The 21703-nt window shown below is 39.3% G+C and overlaps 2 protein-coding genes across 26 annotated transcripts in view; one reads left to right on the plus strand and one right to left on the minus strand.

Moving 5' to 3' along the window:
* Positions 1-1273: 1273 nt before the first annotated feature.
* Positions 1274-20192, minus strand: MYSM1 (Myb like, SWIRM and MPN domains 1). Of its 6 annotated transcripts, XM_074596609.1 has the most exons (21): positions 20086-20186; positions 19625-19865; positions 18451-18526; positions 18175-18245; positions 17063-17140; positions 16900-16926; positions 16287-16365; positions 15491-15589; positions 14118-14881; positions 12752-12882; positions 11503-11606; positions 10458-10535; positions 9257-9345; positions 8880-8934; positions 8745-8795; positions 7974-8048; positions 7534-7722; positions 7154-7286; positions 5017-5122; positions 4836-4893; positions 1274-3989 (listed from the first exon to the last, which is right to left on the minus strand). In XM_074596609.1, the coding sequence occupies exons 4-21, from the start codon at positions 18189-18191 to the stop codon at positions 3825-3827; spliced, it is 2298 nt and encodes a 765-aa protein (XP_074452710.1). In that variant the 5' UTR covers positions 18192-18245; positions 18451-18526; positions 19625-19865; positions 20086-20186; the 3' UTR covers positions 1274-3824. The 6 variants fall into 6 exon arrangements, with proteins under 6 accessions (XP_074452710.1, XP_074452708.1, XP_074452707.1 ...); XM_074596607.1 differs by lacking the exon at positions 19625-19865 and having other exon boundaries at positions 4836-4890; positions 20086-20192; XM_074596606.1 differs by lacking the exon at positions 19625-19865 and having other exon boundaries at positions 20086-20192.
* The window catches only part of FGGY (FGGY carbohydrate kinase domain containing), a 327883-nt gene continuing 326366 nt past the window's right edge, over positions 20187-21703 (plus strand). For 10 of the 20 annotated variants that reach the window (XR_012588585.1, XR_012588583.1, XR_012588584.1 and 7 more), the window contains exon 1: positions 20241-20377. The gene's annotated coding sequence lies outside the window, so the exon portion shown is untranslated. Of the gene's footprint in view, positions 20378-21703 lie in introns of all 20 variants that reach the window. The other 10 variants (XM_074596615.1, XM_074596616.1, XM_074596629.1 and 7 more) reach the window with 5 other exon arrangements.

The raw sequence follows: 21703 nt of genomic DNA on the forward strand, positions 1-21703 counted from the left end.
GCACCGTTCCTTCCCCTTGCAGAGGCCGGGGTGCACTCTACACCTCCATGCCACTTGTTTGCCACCTCCACGCATCCCTTTCCCTGACACAGCGCAGTCCTCACTGCTCAGTAACGCCCAGCAGACCAAATTCTCACAGCAGGAAAGGGTTCGCCTGGCTCCTGCTGCTGGCAGAAACAGAGGTAGAACCACCACGTTTGAATCAAATTTGTTTGAAAGGTAATCTGATGATCACCTTCAGAATTCACTGGAGTCGCCCACAAAACCAAACCCATTACGTTACTGTAGCGATCCTACAGCCAGGACTCTGAAAACCGTGGGAAATACAGATCTGCCATCCTGGCATCCCTGCCACAAAGTACTACGGGATAATTTTCTGAAGGAGACTAAAGCAGAGGGTTCGTAAGAACAAACGAAAGAAACAAATCTATACCAAGGTACACAGCTACTGCCCGCAACGTGTAATCACTACCCAGAAGTTTACAGGCACTGGTAAGAACAGTTTTCATCTTACTTCAAACCTTTTTGTATCAGCTGTGACAAAGCCCCCTCTGGTGGTGTTGCACTGAGTTGAATCACCGGGTTATTGTTCCAGACTTGGAGGAAATACCAGATCTGAGCTCAAGAGACAAAAAGCTGTTACAAACGTGGAACACACCCTTCCAGGTCCTGCAGGTGCGGCCTTTATTAGCAGACCCTTGCGTGGCAGCAGGAGGGAATGTCAAAGCAGCAACAGAAAGGAAAAAAAAGTTATTTCATATCAAGTGGCAACAGCGTTAACTTGTTTTGTTTGGCTGGTTTGGGATTTGGTTTTGTTTGTTTTGGGGTTTGTTTGTTATTGGAAAGTTACTTATTTAAAAAAATAAAATAAGATATAGGCATTTCCCTCCCCTGGAACACAAGGCTATACACACACACATATATATATATGTATATCTCCCTGTGAAGAAGCACCGCTGATAACTGGGACAGCAACACTTGACTCAGCCAACAAATGCCCATAAAGGGTATTTGCCAAAAGTTACATCTTCGGGGTTTGGGTTTGTGGGGGCTTTTTTTGTTTATTTGTTTTTTAGATTGTTGACTCTTCCACTTTAAATTGTATCATTCTACTCGCTACTCAACCCTTTCCCATCTCCTGAGCAACAGCTCGGCCAGCTGCAACAGCTGCTCTTGCATAAAGAAATAGGGTGTTAGGCCACAACAGGTACATTACAACAAAGAGAGCATGGAAGGGATTGCTGGATGGAAAAAAACCAAACCTCCAGTGAGCTTCCCAATAAAAATATTTAATGCCTTATATGTGTTTGGTAGCAGAACTTGGTAATATTAGTAAGATAGATTTTTATCTCTTTAGAAGCATGCAACTGCCAAACTCATTATTAATCACACAGTCAAAATAACTTATGAAAAGTAGGTTAGTGATTTTCTTACCATGGCTCCTGCCAACAAAATTATTGCTTAGCATCACAAATGCGGTATTTCCAGTTCACATGCGTTATCATGTGGTGATGCCGGATTACAGTGGTACCAGCGGTTGTATTTCCTCGCACAGCACCCTGCCGATGAACTCCCAGACAATCTGGAGTCTTCGTGTGCGTATCAAAGGCTCGATACTGCACCACCTCCTCTTCTCAAGAGACAAACTGCTTCAAAAGTATGTTTTACTCAAAATGCTTCTGTAACATCACTGTTAAATCCAATTAATACAACTGTATTACTTTAACGCATTTTAATCATTAAAGAGAGAAGCAGCCAGCACATCGTTACCTCTACGTGGTAAATACTGACATCCATCCTTAAATGGCTGGAAACGGACCGCGTGTGGACAGAGAACATTATCTACTTCATATTGCTGTTACACAAGAGGTTTAGAATTCTCTTCCTACAAATCAGAACTAATTACAGCTTTTAGTACATACATTTATCCTGTGCGATTTTTCTAGAGAGTAACTTATGCAAAACTGCAAAAGAACACCTTCCACTGCAGACCACTCCACGACTAAGTAGGGAAGGAATGCTTTCTCACCAAAAGCGTCCTTTAAACTAGACACAGAGAAAGCCATGCAATCTTTTTAAGTAGGAAGTCCCAAAGATGACATTTTAGGATATATGCAGAGTGAGTCACCATGCCTTACACACATGGATCCCCGAGTTTGTTAGTGGGCTCTAACGCTGCGCACCAGCAGGTCTGAACATAGAGGAGAGCAGAGAACATTCACCAATATTTTTAAGTCCACAGCTCTTGATACCCAGTGATTGCCCCAATGCAGATTCAAGGGCTTACATTTTCGTACGATCGGGTTCTGCACCTTCCACTCGCTAACAGAAAGAGATGAACGTTTTGCGAGGCATGATAAAAAAGTAACGTTAACTTCCTGTAAAGGAGTTCCTTCCTTGGGACGCAACTCCACAATTTTAAAGCTTTTCAAACTCTTCATACAAAGGAAAAGCCGAAGTTAAAAATGTAAACATATAAAATCTTAAAATTCCATTTATATTACATAAGACTAGATATATACACACATATATTTTTTTTTTAAAATAAGAATTGAGTCCGTTGTCACCCCTCTAGATATAAACCCAAGGTCTCGCTCGATTCATGTTTTCAAATATATTTTAGACCTCTCTGAGAAACTTTGCCCAAGATAAATTTGTGTAAATATTAATAACTGCATACAAATTCCCTCATGATTTAGAAAGCAAAATTTTAAGCACATTTTTTCTATGAAGATTCACAGTGATATAGCTCGTGAAACATTTCCAACTTCCAATCAAAAAAACTTCTCAAGATCAATCTGTTTAGGACTAATTTATCTGAATGTATACTTGTATGAAATTATAATTGAAGAACTGATACAAACCAGGACGTTTTCTTATTGAACTGCACATTATAGAGGAGACTCTGAATATAAAACTTGGTGGGTTTTTTTTCTTTAAAAAGGCAAATACTTTTCTGCTTGTTGCACTAAGGTTGCCATCAATCAAGAGCTCTTGTTTCCACAGGAAACAGTGGCAATTAGAAGAGGACAGATCGCAACAATCCAGCAGAACAACGTACTCTCTCCCCACAGAATGGAAGACCAGAAAGATTGCAACCTGTAATAAAACAGGAGTTATCATTTCCACTGGAAACAAGCACAACCGCTACTGAGAAGTCAGGAAAACTTGCCAGCTTTTTCTCCCCAATACAGAAGCGAGATGGCAAAGAACATGCCAAAAAGCCACTTGACCAAAGGGATCAATGGGGAAAAAAAAGTAAAAAAAAAAATAAAAATAATCAGATGATGTATCAAACTACAACTGAATAAAACTTCAGACTGGATACCAGGAAAGTTTGAAATCAACCAGCTACAAAATTTTAATTTCAGTGAAGTTTCTCTTTTATGAATTCATTCAAACTTACAATCTCTAAAGCGTTAAGAAATAAATTCATTCAGAGTTAGATGGGTACTTGTAAATAAAAAATAAGAGAAAATTTCCAAACAGGAAGACATGAGAGAGGACAAAGTCTCCTTGAGAACTGAAGCACAGGATTCTCAACAGGTTGTCCTTCTTCCCAGGTGGCAGACTGTTGGTCAAGCAATTAATGCTGTAGCACTCGTTTTTTACAAAATGTTAGTATTAAGTGTTTCTCGTGTAGTCAAGTCACGCACATCACAAATTTTTCAGATTCCCGTTTCATGACAATAAGATGACACCGGATTCTGTAACAGTTCTATTAAAATGGATAATAATTCTGAAAGAGTTGACATAATGGGGAGGAGGTGAAGAAAATTAAAAAAATAAAATCAAAATTCCATAATTTTGTTTTGTTAAAGCCATCACACCGACGATTCATTTGATTGTTCGTTCTCATTTTCTTCGGCATTACTCTTTTTCTCACTCTTGTATGTGGAGAGGAATAAGTTTTCGATCTGAGTCAAGAACTCTTCAGCAACGAAGCAGTTTGTTACCTTGCCCAAAGTCTTCCTCATGCACTCCAAAAGCTAGTCAAAAGAAAAGGAGATTGGTTTTAAATTGTCACTTTTCCCGAGTTTATTTTTTTCCCCTTCTAGAAGTATTCCAAAAGGATTTTTATTTATTTGTTTAGGATTAACACTACAGAAAGTGTTCAACTGTACAACATAAATTTTAGAAAGGAACAGTCGCACAGGAACACATGGGTGATTTAAAACCAAGTCTGTAAAACCAATTACACAACAGATAAATTCAAGAGTATTTTACCAACTCAGTTTTAGATTTAAGCTGTTTATAAGCAAAGTCATGTTGAGAGGAAAAAAATTTAGATGCGGGTAATCATCATGTACATGTTTTCTGTTTATGTCTTTTGCTTTGGGCAGATTTGCCGTCTTGTTTGGGCAATTAATGTTACAGCTGTAGTTCTTTAGAACTGCACAGCAACGACTACGCTGACAGGGAAATTCAAGTTCCCACTTAAGCGTGACAAAACATGGCACGGCACGACTTCACTGATCGAACAAAGGACCAGGAAGTCCAAATCCCTCGAAACGCGTGCAATGCTTGACACTGAAAGTGTAGAACGTGCTGAAAGGAGACATCATTAAGCCGACATTCATTCTCCCCCAAACCGAGGTTAAACTTGGGAACTGCATGGAACCCTTGTCCCCAGCTCCCTCAAATGAGCACCGTTACTTTCACTGTGTTCATAAGTTAATAAGCTGCACTACAGAAGTGACTTATTGTGATTGGTTTACATCTCTAATTTGTAAAAATGCAATTTCAGTTGACTTCTGATGATGCAAAACAGACTTGTATTTTAAAAAAAACTTTTCAATTTAAAAAAAGGTAAGAATTAAGAGAAGAAAACTTACTTTCTGCAAACAAGTCAGGTCAGAATCTCTGTGAAAAATTTTATCCATGGGGACACTGCTGTTGAAAGAAAAATAATAGCAGTGCTGTAGAAAGCAGACACGCGTCTCTATTGAGACATCAATAACAAACATGCAAAAATTCTGAACTGGTTATTCTTGATATTATAAAGTAGACATGTACCTATGGCAGAATCGGTATTTTTCAATTATCCACCTTGTTTTTTCAAATATTAATTCCCACTGAGGTTCCTCCATCATCTGCTGCACTTCAAATTTGTAGGGCAGGCCTGGAATCAATTGAACATGATTATTTGGGGTTTCCAGTACACACTATTATTTTTTTTTTTTTTCTTTCTCAGTTTTAGGTGCAATCACTTCCTTCCTCATGAGTGTTCATAATAATTGATTACTGACTGCAGAAACGGGCAGTCCTGTTACTTGCCAACGTTAAGGAGGTTAAACTAAAAATATGACATATTTTGGATTCCAAATTTAATTTTGGTGGGAGTAGGGAACAAAGCTGTTCTCCGTGCCCTCGCCAATTCCTCGTGCTGTAAGGAAGCACCCAGAAATTCACAACAAAGCAGAAAAATGGCAAAATAAATTAACCTAGTACCACTTAAACTGTTGTAGTCCAAGATCTATGTGGTTATTATGCGAATAAAAAAGGTTTTGTTTTTTCATGTATGAACTGGCTGACTGTTGTTCTAGATTTCAGAGGAATTTTGTTCCTAAAGCAAGAAATTCTTCTAGTTTATTGCAGGTGGGGGAAGAGGAATTTAGAAAGTATTCTAAAGGAACACCAGAAAACGACTCGCAGAACACAATTCAGTCACCAAAAATCAGGGCGAAAGACTGTAGATTTCAGTAAGTCGTTAAAAAAAATAATTAAAAAACCCCCTCAGTCTTTCCAAGATAAGAATATAATGAGATGAAACACATGCTTTCCAACTGTACCTCAGCGTAAATGAAAAGAAAGCAGTAAATACAATTTGCTATTTGAATACAATCTCAAATGCGAGAAGTGTTTAGTGCGAAATGCATTTCTAAGAGTAAGAATTAATCTACAGAAATATTTAGGGCTCATATGAGATACTAATTTTTGTTCGTTTGCTCAGTACTACGGCACTTCCACCACGGTATAACCTTTCCAAAGAGCCAGAGGAGATACCATTTCGTAAAAAGTTGATTTCAGGAGATAAACATAAATACAAAGTCGTCTCAGATAGAAAACGTATGTGAGCAAGAAAAAGGTCTACTTCTAAGGGTGGATAAAGTTTTAAGTATTTTAACTCCACGCTGCAATGGGAAATGAGGATAAAATTACGGCACTATCAGTATGGTAAACAGGAATTACTGCACAGATGTGGCCACCACTTCGTTTCCCCTCGGACTACGAAGCTCTTCTGCAGGCAGATGGTCTCCCTTCCTTACTTCCACAGGAAAAAACAAAGGGGGAACTGTGGGCTCACATGGCCTCTGCGATCGCCTTGCCAAGAAAACTGGAAACCTTGGAGTTTGGATGCAAAAATCAGGACTAAAACAGGGACAGGGAGGAGGAGAGAGAAGAGGCAGCTGCCATAATTATAGACCGTTATCATGGGAATTTTCCTCAAATTAATATCGGGAATGAACGGAAGAGCTGATCATCACTTGAAATGCCATAAATTGTATATGATATTTTCTTAACTATTCAAGAAAGGAAAACACCCCGTTTTCATGAAATTACGAGGACATTTTGAATCACGAATCTGTTCTCTTCGGTTGGGATTCGTGCCAGCACACCACTGCATCTTTCACATCTTCTCTTTTCCTGGACAGCTGGCACGTTTGATCCTTTGACCTTCTGAACACTAAGGTACTCAAACAAGGATTTTTGGTCACTAAAGCAGCCGATTCTTTGCTGTTATACTTCTGTCTCCTCATCAGAGGATCTGTTCAGATTTTGTAACACAGCAAAGTATAAGTAATACACACAAAGCAGTTTCTTGGCTATTCATACAGATACTGTATGTAAGTAACAGTGACCCTTGTCCCAACCCTTTAATTTCTTTCACAGATTGTGGGAAATACCAATACAGAAAAAAAAAATCTTTTTATACCTATATATTCTCATCATGACAGCACGGACTACTTGCAGGATTACTCTTTAAGTGAAATTCCTGGTTTTGTACAGCACAAGTTACTAACATAAAGATATAAATACCCATTTTACAAGTTCAAGAATAAACATCTTTCCCCTTAGAATGCATGAAGGGGAAAAGAGAAAAAGAAAGGAAAAGAAAAATTAAGACAATGGATAAAATATCGGTACTTACGGTAGGAACCATCAGAACTGATCTCATCGCTGATTACTAGACAAGTAATCTGAGAATATGGAAGAGGATTATTGCGGTTGTAAGGACTTATAATCATTCCAATGAACATGGCACCACCCCGGGAGAAATAACTCTAGAAGACCAAAAGCACACAAGAAAACAAACTCATACAAGAAATACAACCTTTTTCAGCACAGCATTCTGAAATTTAAAAAAATAGCATTTTTATGTCAATTTACAAATGACCTGATTTTAAGATGCATTAAGAGCAATCGTGTGTATTAACATAACGTGCATTAACGTTGTAAATACTGGGGAGACTTGAGGCTGTTGGGTTTTTCTGCTATTTGATTATTTTTCCTGTACAGCCCAGCAGGTACCTGGTATTTAGCCTGAGTGTCAATGTCCCGTATTGAGGGGTTGGGGTCGAAGGCCGGGTGGGAATGGTACCACCCAATAACACTGTATCCTCTGGCAGCCAGCGTTTCCGAGGCCTGCGTCTGTGATACCGGATCCATCTCGCACTGCAGCCCTGTACTGAGGCTATTGCACGGCTCTGCTGCACAAACCTGTTAAAAAAGTCTCCATCAGTTAAATAAAATTTAAAGAATTTTAAGGTGATATATATACCAGGTCTTCCTCATGATAAAGTTGACAGGCCAACACTTGAACATAAGCATAACTAGCATTTCAAGACTACAGTAAATAACGCCAACTTTTAATATATTAAAGTAGTTGCCCTTCAGAAACTTTCATCTATTCGAATTATAGATTAACAGTTCTGGTATTTTAGAGAAAATGTAAAGAGACAAACACTTACTTCTACAATTTTATCAGCTTCAGAGTATCTTCCACCTAGCAGCCCAATTACTTCTGCCATGGACACGTGAGAGTGCTAAAAGTATATTACACAATTATTAAAATTCAAGTTGTATAATTTCTCCTAGTTTTGATCTGCACATGACAGAATACAGTGGCTTCACAGCTACTTCTCAATGGCATTTAGAAGGAAAAATTAGGACAGCTAAAAATTACCAAATATCCAGTGTTCCATTTTAAAGCAAACAGAAGAGATAATGTTTGCCTACTATAAACATGCGTGAACATAGTGCATTTGTCTAACACTTCCACACACGAAGCAACGCCAGCTTCAAGAACTGAAGCCTGTGCAATGCTGAACAACTGCACCAATTTTGGTAGAACCTGTTGTTACTGAAAAAACCCAAACAGACATTGCTTTGCAAACACAAAATCAGTGCCCAGACTAGTAGGAAACAAGTCCATAAAACTGCAAAGTGGCTGGCTATTTTAGAAAGTAGCTTTAAGCAAATTATATTTAACTTATGACGGAGAGTAGTAACACTCTTATTAGTGTACAACCATTTACCTTCTAGAAAAAACTAAGCACGATACAAAAAAAAGTTCCTCTTTAGGGGCTTTATTTAATACTAGATTCTCATTTCTAGGTCTGAATAGTACTGAATTTCTCAATCTTATGATGTTACCCATTAAAAAAAAAAAAACCAAACACAAAAAAGAAAACCACAACGTATACGTCATAGCTTTTTGAAAGATAAAATTTAGTCCTCACCAAATCCATTATTAGAAGTGCTTCAGAAGACACTTTCACCTGGAAAGGTTCCTGAAATGATAAACACAACAATGAGTATAAGAAAAGTAGCACAAGTAATAAAGTATTCTTGATTATTCTCTCATAGGTACATACCTGTTTCTCTTCAGTGAATAAACAGCACGGTATCAGCTGAAAGGGATCAAAGGAACTATAAAACGAAAGAAAATTTCTCTAAAGATGTAGGACAGTCAGGAAACTTTTCAAGTTTCCCACTGTCTCCTTGGCAGAGGAGGAATAACTTTGTTTTCGTTACTGGATTTTCTCATCCCACACTAGGATGAGTTCCACCGAATCTGGAAACTTCAGTACCCACACTTGTGAATTTCAACACCAAACATTTGAAATGGATACATGTTATTTCAGACTGTGATACATATTAATGATCTGCAGCCTACAGCCTGAGGCTACCCAAGACATTTGTTTCATTTCTAGAAGATCTATGTTTGAACACGATGTACATCAAATAATACCTTTTTATTTGTCTGGAACCTTTAGAAGATTTTGCAGGTTTCAGTTTTTCTTCCTCTCTTCTTCTTGCTAATTCTTCAGCAGACAGATGCTAAAACAATTTAAAAAAAATTAAATCTCTCTTAAGTGGTCTTTCAGTAGTGATTCCAAAACCATCCCAGAATAAGTTCTTGCCATCGGTGTCTTCTTGATATGCTCTCAATTTGTGTGTGTTACAAGACTACTCAAGACAGAGGGCAACAGCCGTAGCAGAGTCAAGTAGTGTGAAAGTAATGACAATCAGAGATCTCGTCCACAAAACAACCGGTGAGAGAACTCTTACGTTCCCCAAGTCAATCAAATTCAGCCCATACCGCAAACCACACATAAACCCAAGTGTGATAACTAAGGAGAAAATCTCCCATTACAATCTACGGCCAGAATTTATCCTGACCCCTCTTTAGGGATGAGTGTTTTCAAACTTTATTTCCATCCAAACATGTATTTTGCAGAAAGTATTATGATTATCTACCACAGTTGCTCAAAAATAGGTATGGCCTTATAACATTATGGAAGTAATTGTTACAGATACTATTAGCAAAGGCTGCAAATTTAAGGGGTTTTCTATACAAGAAAAATAGAATGTTTACAGTTCTTCATTTCTTGCATAATTTTAAGTTGTAGGAATAGACAAGCAGATATTTTCTTTCTGAGTCTTCTACAAAGTATTTAACATTTGTATGAATTTTTCTAAGCACTTCATAAACCACAGTATTTCTGAGGATATTGCTAGTAGCAGAATTAATATTAGGAACTCACATCACCTGCATTATAAGCACAAAGAAACCATACAGAACTGAAAAAATAAAAATGTAAATCTTATTCTCCTACTCCCTACTGTTAGCATTAGGAAGGCAGTTAACTGAAAACAAAGGGTCATGAAATCTCCTACAAGACAAAGCAAAGACCTTTATAGGCATAAAACAGCGTAGGGCCATACACGCTCACAACACGAACACCTCTGCAAACACCAAAGTACAGTTGTATTTATCAGCAGCATAAAGATGTAACAGCTGCTACATTATTTTCAAATTATTGCTTCCACAAAGAGAGGTTAAGCACCTATTACACAACTGTTACCCTTGTATATTTGATGCAACACCACCTGCTAGCAATTAGCAAGAATTAATTCTATAAGGAAAGTTTAAAACACAGAAGGGTTACCTCAAATGTCTGTCCTTCCAAATCCTTTGCATCACACCAGTTTCCCCAAGGGTCTCGCACTCGCCGTCGTCTTGTGCGCTGCAGCAAGCAAACCAACATGAGTCAAGGATCGTACTCCTGAAAAAACTGCAGGCACTTCATTTAATCAGACATAAGAAATTCGTCCAAAAGGTTACTGCCACATGAATATTACTAACACTATGACATATTTACAGAAAAGCACGGACACCCTGGGGTTCTGTAGAATTATGTAGTTCACAGTCTGTCATGAAACATCACCAGTGAAGTTTTCCGTTTTTAAGGCTGTAAAGCATAACACCTGGTCGATGCTCCACATGGATCATCAGCTCCGACAGTAACGGTGCATTATTCCAGCACAATCAGAGCAATCCAGTTCTGAATTATAGCTCAGACAATACTAAAAGCTATAAAACCAGTCTGTTTACATCTAGTGTATGCTACAGTTCCTTATATTTCAATTTATTTTTTTTCAGTGGGATTGATCTAGTTTTCCTCTCATCAACTGATTTATTTTGCCATGAAGTACTTAAAATGCTACATTAAATGTGAGTATGAAAATTAAATCTGGCAAGCCTTGGTAATTCATGAAGTTATAAATGAGTTCCTACTAGTTGTGTGCATAAGGCTCTCAGTAAGTCATATCGTATACCTAGTATGCTTAACAGTTAAAATGCAAGCAACTTAATCACACGCTACCAACTCATTCCACTATTTTCTGGCTAATTCAGACTAATAACTTATGGAGAGGTGTGGAGGAAGGGGTTGGGGCTGCAGGGGAAGGACTGAAACACAGTTGTAGTTAAGTACCTGTACAGAAATCAAATGCGTAAGACAAGAGGAATTGGGGCAGACACCTGTCAGACAGCAGAACTTGTACTCAGACTGACACTGAAAGTACAGGGCGTTCTAATGAAACTGCAAACTGAATGAGAGGAGACTTTTCCTGAGACGCCACGGCTGAAAACGAAGACTGAAAAGACCTTCTCCACGCTGACTGTTCTTTGCTGCCCCCACCAAAACGTACCATGGACTGCAAGCGCTGAGCGAGCTGGTACGCTTCCACTGTGTCTTTCCCCTCTTTGGACCGCGTTTTATCAGCTAGTTGGGGTCGGTTATAGACAGCCTGTTCTGCAGGATACAGAAGAGAGCAAAGTATGAAGCCACTTAGTTCTGGTACGGAGCCAAGAATGACATAAATAAGCAGTCACGACAAACGCCATAAAGAAAAGAAAAACAACAAAAAAACCCCACAGTGAAGAGACATCTCTTGATGGTCATATTACTGACTGATTATCTACCCCACTGATTATCTCCCACTACCACAGCATTTTTAAGACAGGAAAACCTTCCTCCTTCTTGCTAATTTATTTCAGACAAAATGTATTTGCAGGCCATTCCTCCTCTCCTAGGTGACAGTCATCCAGCTCTGGACCAAAATCAATCCACAAATTGATTGACTGAACCAACAGTAACTTATAGGTGTATTTATACTTTTAACATGTCACCTAATTTTAACATTTGAATCTTCTAAAAACTAGCCCTGAGGATGAAGACATTGGTTTTCATTTAGGAAATAGTTATAGCTCAGTATAGGAAAAGAAACAGCAACTTGAATTCTCTCTTACACAGACAGAGGGCAGAATTTCAGATACAGTGGGTATCAGGAAAAAGAATAAATCCAACGCTGGACACACAGAAAAGCACAAAACAAAAAACCCACCCCATCAGTTCGTGTGAAATAAACATGGGGGGGAGGGGGAGTGAGGAAAAAAAAAAAAAAAGAAAAGGCCTTTTGTAAAACTAAAAATCCTTAATCCCGCAAGAAAGTTACAAACTCCTCTAGATTTTCAAAGGTCACAGAGACAATCCGCTCAGAAGGTCCTTCCTAGGAAGAATTCATGTGTATCCTTCTGTGATACAGCAGTACACCCTAACATTTAGCAGTCCAACGCTAATGCCAAAATAGGCTACAGCCACAACAGGCTGGAACATGACTGTACCAAACGCTGTCCAAACAAAGATTCTCTTCTACAGAAATGTAACAGCAATTATTAATTAAGACATTAAGAGTACAGAGAAGTTGGATATCCACGTGGATGCTTGATTCCGATTAAGTGGAGTCATCCATGCTTCAATGAAGTGAACTTATAACTTTTCTTTTAAAGACACACTTACTAACCTTAATGTTTACCTTTCCCATGAAAACACTAATTTTAATTAAAAAAGCTGACAGAATTTAAGTTCTGAATTGATTCCAATAGAAATATCTTTACCACAGCCAAAGTTAATCGCTCCTATTAATTCCAAGTATGTGTGGATCCGTCCAATGCAGTTAACATCACCGCAGTTCTTAAGGCCTGGACGTACTGAAGTCTTATTCAGGTATTTGGGTTTACACCTCTCCCTAAAATAAAGTATAGCACATCGTTAAACAGTAAAGCAAATCACAAGGGGAGGAAGGAATTGTGTGACTGAAGCTGAGGTTAAGACGAGCCACTGAAGTGATTTTTTTTCCCCCTCCACAATGCACACGCTACACAGCAATCACAGCAAAAATACAAATTTCACAACACACATAATATTTATTCTAGGGTTATTCATACACATTCATACTCATGCAGAGTGAAACTTATGTTCCATCCGTTAGAACAAACTCTTCAACACAACTGGTGCCAGGAAGCAATGAATTACTCAGAAGTACCACGATACTGTTAAACTGAGATAAGAACATCTGCATTACATTAGTCTAAATAGCTCATATAATCATAGGCTTCCTTGGTGTAATAAACAAACCTGTTTTCACTCTCTATGCACTTATTGCTTGCTTTTAACCTGATACTGAACCATTGCAGTTCAACACTTCTCTAGCACGGATTTTTAAATAAAATGGAATTTTAGAGTTTCTTTGCAACTAGAATAAGCTGTCAATATGTAAGACAACTGAATGAGAACAGAGTTAAACTCAGCAATTCTTTCTACTTAGAAGCAAGGTAACCAACACAGCGAGCACACAAAACAAAACTGTCCACAGAACAAACTGTATTCTGAGCCTGCTACCACAAATCACTAAAGTTCCTTAAACTGATTCTTTGGAGATGGAATAAAAAATATTCAAGTGCACAAGCACTACTCCAAATTGATTCTTAATGTGAAGTATTGTTTTGGTCGACATTATTTGCTCTAGCACAGACTTTTTCTTCTAGCCGCCCTTCTGTAAAGGGCATAACATTCTGTACAATGCTACAGACCTCATTATGGAATTAATTTTATCAGTTACTTTGAGGAACCATTTATTAAAACCATATATGAATTCTTACGTACAGGGTGACAAAAACTGGAAGAAAATAACATAACCAAAAAGGATGCACCTTGTTCTGATATAGGACGCTCATTTTCATAATGCTTCAAAGTATTTTCATTGCTTAGCTTCCAGATTGTCAGGAAAAAAAAAAAAAAAAAGGGGGAAAATGCAAAAGAACCATTACCTTAATAATCAGTGCTGTTCACTGGCAATCTTTGTAATGCTACCATAAAATTAATTTTATTCTTCTCAGAAGTAAGCAGAGTTTTAACTACATCAAAGCAGGCCATGAGACATCTTAATCATTTTTTTCAGTAAATGAAGTTAATGCATCTTACCATTGATCCAAAATATAATTCCTAATTTTCAAATAACGCTCTGGTGTTTTGGCCTGGCGCCCTTCAAAAAATTCGGGAATAGCTTGCTTTTCTTCTTCCAGAATGATGCTTCTGTCAACCTCCACTTCTTGATCAGGAGGTTTAAGCTCCTCCGCTTCTTCCTGATGATCTCCATCCACTTGGCAGGGAGAGGGAAAAAGCAATCCATTATCAGCCAGGTCTCTCTGTTCCTCATTAAGCTCCTGATCAGTCACTCGTCCAGTGCCATGAGATGTTACTAGTCTGCCTTGTTCAGCTTTCTCAATAAAATTATTGTATTGCCGGTAATTTAAATTCACTGATTTATCACCATTCAGGTGCTGAGAACACGTTGCTGCAACACCTGGAAATACTAACGCATCCACTGTATCTTGCTTGGTGTGTTGAGGACCTTCTTTAGGTAAAGAAATTGCAGAAGCGTGCCCAACAGATGAAAGAACACGTTCCATTCCTTTCATTTCTTCAACTGGACTTTTTGAAATAACAGATAATTCAGATTTTACAGTTTCTTGCTGGAAGGTAGGAGAAAGTAGTTCATCCACATCATCAGTTATGTCTACTTCTTCATCATCGGACAGCTTTTCAATTTTCACTGCATTCAGATTGGGGTCCGCACGGCCTCTCAAGTTTCCAGACGACCATGCTTCTACCCTTATCCCATCTTCAATGGGAAGACTGCTACCACACTGACCTTGCTCTTCTTTTTCAGAGTCATCAGTTTTTGCCTTAGGAAAATATAAAATACTTTTAGGAGGAAAAAATAAAAACAATCCCCTCTACCTCCCAAATAGTCATAATCATTTGACTGGAACAGCAGACATTCTGAAGTGTTTCTTCCTCATTTTACCCTTTCAATACATTTTAATCCATTGTAATTGACTTTTACACAGCATTATAGGTAAACTTCTAGCTCACGTGTAAATTAATATGTATTACCATTCGAAAAAACCCCAACAGACACTAGTAATTTCTTCTTAAATGCCCCCGATGTCTCAAATGAGGCTAATGCTAAAAATACAACACACAGCTGAAACAACTGTATAGTGGAAGACGAGTATTTTCAGACTACCAACCAACAGTATAAGAGACTACAAGTATACTACATTTATTGCTTAGTTAGACCAGCAATAAAAGTAATTCTAGGAATTTGAAATCAGGTCTGACTTCATATTTAAATAGGCACTGAAGCATATTCCGCTTTTCTGAATATGGGAATAAATAGACTACATACCTTGACTGCAGTACCCTGAAAAGACGGATTAACATCAAGCTACATGTACCAGAGCATACTTGTCAAACAGCCTTTTTACTAGCTACAGAGATACTCCGTTTACCTTGTTCTTAAAATACTGCCGAGCATAGCTCTTTACTTGTAGAACAGTACGACTTCCAATCAACTTGGCAATTTTCGTCCACCGACGGCCAAATTTCACCTAGTACAACAAAGCACATTTAAGTTACCCAAACGCTAACATTCCAGACATTGCATTTATGTGCCAAAAAGAGTTTAGAAACTCTATTATTCATTACAAATGCACAAACAGTACAGCAAACCTATGGCAAAGAACCTTGCTACTCATATTCTACCAAGAAGAAAACTGCATCCAACAGTAAGTTATTGCTATTCTTAACCAGAGGATCTTCCTCACCCAATTCAGGCACGCTGTAAATTATACTGCCTACTAACCCAAGGAATCCTACTGAAATTAATTTGTACTTGGTGAAGCAAACCCTGTTACGTTCAGCACTGTACAACCACATAATCTCTAAAGACCTTACAATAGTAGTTAAAGGATTTCACTTTATTAGCCCATTTGCCTTAAGCACACACTATGCCTCCCGTAGTTAACTACAGCATTATGATTGTACAATTCATCAAGCTGTATATTTGAGACATTTTGCAATGTCAAATTTTAATCAGCCTCCTATGAACAAAGTCTAGTTAACAAAGCCATTTCAGGGGATTCATTAATATAAATTTGTTTATCATTACACTCTCAGTAGATGCCAGTTATTTTTAACACATTAGAAGTACAAAAGCAGAAGCAGATAAATATAAAATGCTTATTTTGTTATTTAAGATAAACTAATGACTTATATTGAAAATATTACATATATAAACAAACTTACTAGCCCCTGTTCAAACAGTTCCTTTTCTTCTGATGTCCACTTTAATGAGTAGCTAGCTGATTTTGTAGGTGATCGCACCCTAGGAAAATAGGAAACAGAAGTTAGTGCTTTCTTAACAATATATATTCACAAATCCCAGCAACTGAAGGCAACTTCTGACAGGAGGCCTATTCCCCATCTTCTGTAAAACTCAAAGGTATCATCTTAAACATGAATGTGGCTGATAAATAAAATACTGAGAATCACGTCAGCTCCATCACAAAGGAAGATTCAAGGCAACACAACACTGATCATTAACTAATGGTACAGAAATACATAGAAGCAGCAAACAGAAAAGTTCAGGCAAGAAAGCCAACTAAAATTAACAAGGGTTGTTTTTTTTTTTTTGTAAGGACCACTGTGCTACAAAACACCCCCCAGCTTACTACAGGCCTATTATTACACACAACAGTATTTCTTTGCCTTGAAAGGTCTCTTAAATAATTTTGTACAGCCAAACAAGAGGAACTAAGGACCTGTAACTTTTTTTTTTTACAATAGTGTCTAGAAACTTAAAAAAAAAAAATCAGATGCCACACTTAAAAAAGCAACTCAATCATTAAAATGTACGTACATGACTTTTCCAGTTTTCTTATGTGGGCTGCAAATAAAAAACAAAGTGGAAATGAAAATTAATAATTGTGATGCTGTCACATATCTCAGCAAATAACCTTATTTTGGAAGGACTTTTCATTTCTTCTCAACCAACTGAGAATTTTTCCAAGGTCATAGCTTACCTTTTCATAGATCTTTTCTCTGCTTCCTTTTGATTCAGCCATATTTTTTCAGAAAGTGATTTATTAGATAAATAGTATCTGAAATAGTTACTAAGTAAGTTTTTGAAGCATCAGAGTATATATTTGTACACGCGAGGACTCTAATAATCATATGAATTATACTGGTTCATATTGCTGTGTTGTAGAAGCAAGCACCGCACTGTTTTCAAAACTGAAATACGCACAATTTCACACACTCCTACTAGTTTAATGCATAAGGAAGTGACATTTGACTCCTGAACCCCCATGCTCACTTCACTTGGGGCAAACTAGGTATCCTGTTTCTACAACTGCATTTTTCTTGTTTTGACTTAGAAAACATTAACTAAAGTCATTTTAATGGTATTGATACCTTATCTGTTTTCAAATTAAGCCTAAATAATTCATTCTATTATGAAAACCTCAATTGCTTTACTTTCTTGTTCCTCTACTACTGCCTATTACTACTCTCAATTACAAAAAGAACACGAAAATAAATTAGCCCATGATTACTATTGCAATAACCCACCTAGGCTGCTGAAGTCAACTTATGCCAGAAACTCTACTAATGTAAGACTATTTCAGGCAATATTGCTTAAAAAAAAAAAGAGGAAAAAAAAAAAGCAGCAACTGTTCTTTCCCATTTTCATCTTGCATGCTGGCAGAAGTATGAATGGAGCCAAACAAAAATCAGACAGTGAACCAGTCCAAGTGAAGAACAATTCAGCAAGAAGAACTAGCTATTTTCAGCCACATCAGCTGTTTGATCAGGTTCACTATGAAACCACACAAATAGCTGCATCAGCACAATGAATAAGCAGCTGAAGTGGGGACAAATATTCCTATTTTTGGTGCCAGTGTCAGCTTAAATCTGACAAGCTTCAGAGTCATTTTCTGAACAATCAGAATCACCATTAGAAGCTGCAGATAGCTAGATGATTAATTCAGGGATCCTCCCTGACTTCTGAAATCTACCTACAAAATGACAGTGCTTCAGACACCTTAACAAGAAAAGATTTGTCCAGTTCCTTTGGAAACAGGACGTTTTCTATTGTTCTACAGAAAACCATACAAGCAAATAAGCAAAAGGATACTCTTCTTCCAGCAACATTTTCTCAATGACAGCCCTGTTTTCTTCACTAATGCTGCTGTCCAACGTCCATGGCTGCAAACAAGAAGAATATGTTTTACTACTTTAATTCTGTCATGCTGTTATTTGAGTATCAAGAATCAATATGTAATAGCTTCTAAAATAAGCAAAAAGCACTGGTTAAAAACTTAAAAGAGTACGTACATGGAGGGAAAAGAATGGAGAAAACAGAAGTTCTGATAACCTTGCTAGAAGTACCATTCATTTAAAACATACTTACAAGACTATTATCAGTTCTCCAAGATGAATCAAGATAGTGATCCTGCAGCAAGTTTGAAGCTGTGTTTTCATGATTTCTGAAAAAGATTCCAGTGTTCAAAACAATGAAAGCTGATATTCAGACAACATGAATGCTGTGAGAGTGAAAATAACATGCAGAAATAACACACACTTTAACAGAAGATGATGGAATTAGATATTAAAATTAAAATCATACATTGCAGACTATTATATAATGTTACTCTCTTGTAACATTCCATTAGACTTAGCATAAATCCCCCTCAGCAAGTCACCATTTTTCGTAATCTCAATAGTAACTCCTCACCTATCTCACTGCAGACCGCATGAGACACTGGTGAAACCCTGAACAGTAAAAACTATTCATCCAGAAAGACTGAAAGCAGGAGGGACCATGTAAAATAGACAAAAATGAAAGCAGCCACAATTCTATAGACAATTAAACCCCTATATTTTTAATATTAAAAGTGTCATTAAGTGTTATTATCTCCACTTAACATTTATACATCTTTCCCCCGATAAGGTAAAAACATCCCCTTATAAGGAAAAATCTGTGGAGAAAAGCTCGTACTTACACAAGGTTTAACAGAATCCTATCATACAGAGTTGTTAGCGCTCTTATGAACTTCATCCAGATTATGCTTGATCTTTTGTGTAAATAACTACTTTTAGAAAGCTGTCACTGATTAACATCATTGATCAACTTTCTTCTTATTTAATGCAGCATAAAATTTCCTTGGTAATTAATGCAGTTTTTTTGTCATTCTTTGCTTCCTGAATGCTCAGACTTTACTAAAGACTAATTACGCCTACATCCCTTGCAATGCTACTAAAATTAAATTCACCTACTATTCCGAACTGTTTTGTAACAGCAGTTCAAACATCTCTTTAGAGGTAAGGTTAAATTCTCATGTACAGCCAGAAACCTGTACAATTCCTGCTTCTTTTGGAGCACATCAAGGAATGGGTCAGATCCATAGTCCCCTTTGCTCAGTATTCTGTCTCCAACAGTGGCAACAGCAGATGCTATTTCAGGACAGCACGTGAGTCCTGCCACCGTCTCTGACATCATCCTCTCACACTCATAGCATCTGCAAATGCTAGATTTGTAGTGTTTGCTACCCATTTGCTTCAGCAGCTGTTTCCAGATCCCTTACCCCTTAATTTGTTGAATCAGTTTTCAGATCCTCCCTGTGTTCACTTTTCTCCACCCATCTGGCTCCGCAAGTCAGCTTCCAGTTATACAACACAGTACCTTCTGCCTATGTATTTCAAAGGAGTCTCCCGGCAGTCTCACCACCAAGTGTCCCCAGCTCGCGTACCGTTGGATCCCTTGACAGCAGTTCTGCATTCACCTCACCTCACCTCAGCGATTTCACAGGCCCCGTTCTCACCGCCCTGCCTGATGATGATCAACATTGGTGCTCTCCCCGCCAAAGAGCCCCCAATGAGACTCCAAGGTCTCCCCCTGAGGCGCCGGGCGAGCGCGGCCTTGCCGGGGCAGCCCCCTCAGCCAGCGGAGGCGACACCGCGCGGGGCTCCGGGGCCGCCCTCCCCCTCACACCGAGGGTGGGGGGAGAAGGGACGCGTTCCGCGCAGCTGACAGCCCTCAACTCACCCCACCGCCGCCACCTCTCCGGGCGCCGCCGCCGGGTCGCCTTCGATGTCCACCTCCAGCTCCTCCGTCGCCGCCGCCATGACACCGGCCCCGCCGATCTCGCGAGAAGAGGCGGGAGCACCGCCCGGCGCCGGCGCCTGGGCATGCGCGGGGCGCCGCGCGCGCGCAGCGGCGCTGAGTGAAGCTGCGCCCTGAGGAGAAGCCGGGGCGGAGGCGGAGAGATGGCGCTGGGGTAGGCGGGGCGCCGAGGGGCAGCTGAGGGCGAGCCGGGCGCCGAGGGGAAGCTCCCAGGGTACGAGCGAAGGGGAAGGGGCTGGCTGTCAGGCAGGGACGGGAGAGCGCGGGGGGCTGAGGGGAAAGCACTGGTGTGAGGGGGACGGAGCGGGCCGCGGAGGTCGCAGCCCTCACAGGCCGCGAGTCCCTGTGGCTGCTGCTCCTCCAGGCCGCCCCGCTCCCTGTGGGGCTGGGAGTGCTCCGAGGGGGGAGGCCGTGTCTCAGGGTGGATGGAAACGCGCCTGGCGATTCGCTTTTCCTCGCTGGCGGCTGCTGAAGCGCGCTGGGCTAACGGCGGTTTGCGAGCTGGCCCGGGTGAAGCCGGGCCCGCTGAAGTGCGATGCGCTGGCCGAAGAAGGATGCTATTTCGGTGCATCGTCCTGCAGATGTCGGTTTTGCTAACCTCTGTCTGTGTACTCCCGAGCATGCAGTCGTGTCTTTTCATTTAAAAGATGACAGCAGCAGGGTGTTGTGCGAGTCAAGTTAAAGTGTTGTAACGTGGCTGTAAAAATGACAGGTTTATTCCCGTATATTCTTAAATCTGTGTTTTGCTTCACAAGAAGTATTTGGCCCTTCATGGTGATTGGGCTTCTAGTCATATACTGAAGGGAAGTGTGAAGAACCATGAGGGTTGATTCTCATTATGTAGAAAATGACCACAGAGAACCTTCCATCGACTCAAGAAAGTGTTTCTGTTTTAAGAGGTGACCCTGCAAATATTTTGAACCAATAAACTGTTGCAAGCTTTTTATTCTGAACATTTCATCTTTGTGCTGGAATTGATTTAAAAGTGAAATTAATAAACGGAAAATATGATTGTTTTCATTGTCACTACTTAAAAATGCAAAATCTAGACGTATGGTGTGGAGAAAGACAGAAAGAAAATAATTGTTACAGTCTTGGAATTTGTCAATACCATGTCATAGGCTATAATATAGAAATGTCTAAAGCAGGTCCAGTCCAATATTGAATGTCAGTGTCCATAATAGTGTCCTGAAAACAGCATCATTGTGTTAGCAAAGTTTTGGGCACAGCCTGCTCCTCTGATTGGTTCGTACCCAGCCTCGTCATATGATTTATTACCGCGGGGAACGAGTCTAGTAACTCTAAAGTAGAGCAACCCCATACTAGTAAATTTGCAGTGAGATGCCTTCTGATCTCCAGTTAGCTCAGAGCAATACTGTAATTGGCATAAACCAAGCTAATATTACATTATCCTCAGGAGAGCCAGTGCCGTTCAGCTGTTTGCTTCCCTGTGTCTCCCCACGTTCAGTTGTAGCCGTGGAATAAGTTGGATCAGCTCACACATACAACCTGGAGCAGGCATGCATGACTGCACTGAAAG

Source organism: Larus michahellis, chromosome 8, assembly GCF_964199755.1.
Source record: "Larus michahellis chromosome 8, bLarMic1.1, whole genome shotgun sequence".
NCBI classification, from domain to species: domain Eukaryota; kingdom Metazoa; phylum Chordata; class Aves; order Charadriiformes; family Laridae; genus Larus; species Larus michahellis.

Coding starts and splice junctions, on each gene's coding strand:
- MYSM1 (XM_074596603.1), bottom strand. CDS start 20,165: ATGGCGGCGGCGACGGAGGAGCTGGAGGTGGACATCGAAGGCGACCCG. Junction 14,882..15,490: donor GGCAGTATTTTAAGAACAAG/GTAAACGGAGTA, acceptor TATTTTCCTAAG/GCAAAAACTGATGACTCTGA. Junction 10,536..11,502: donor CTCAGCGCTTGCAGTCCATG/GTACGTTTTGGT, acceptor TGCTTGCTGCAG/CGCACAAGACGACGGCGAGT.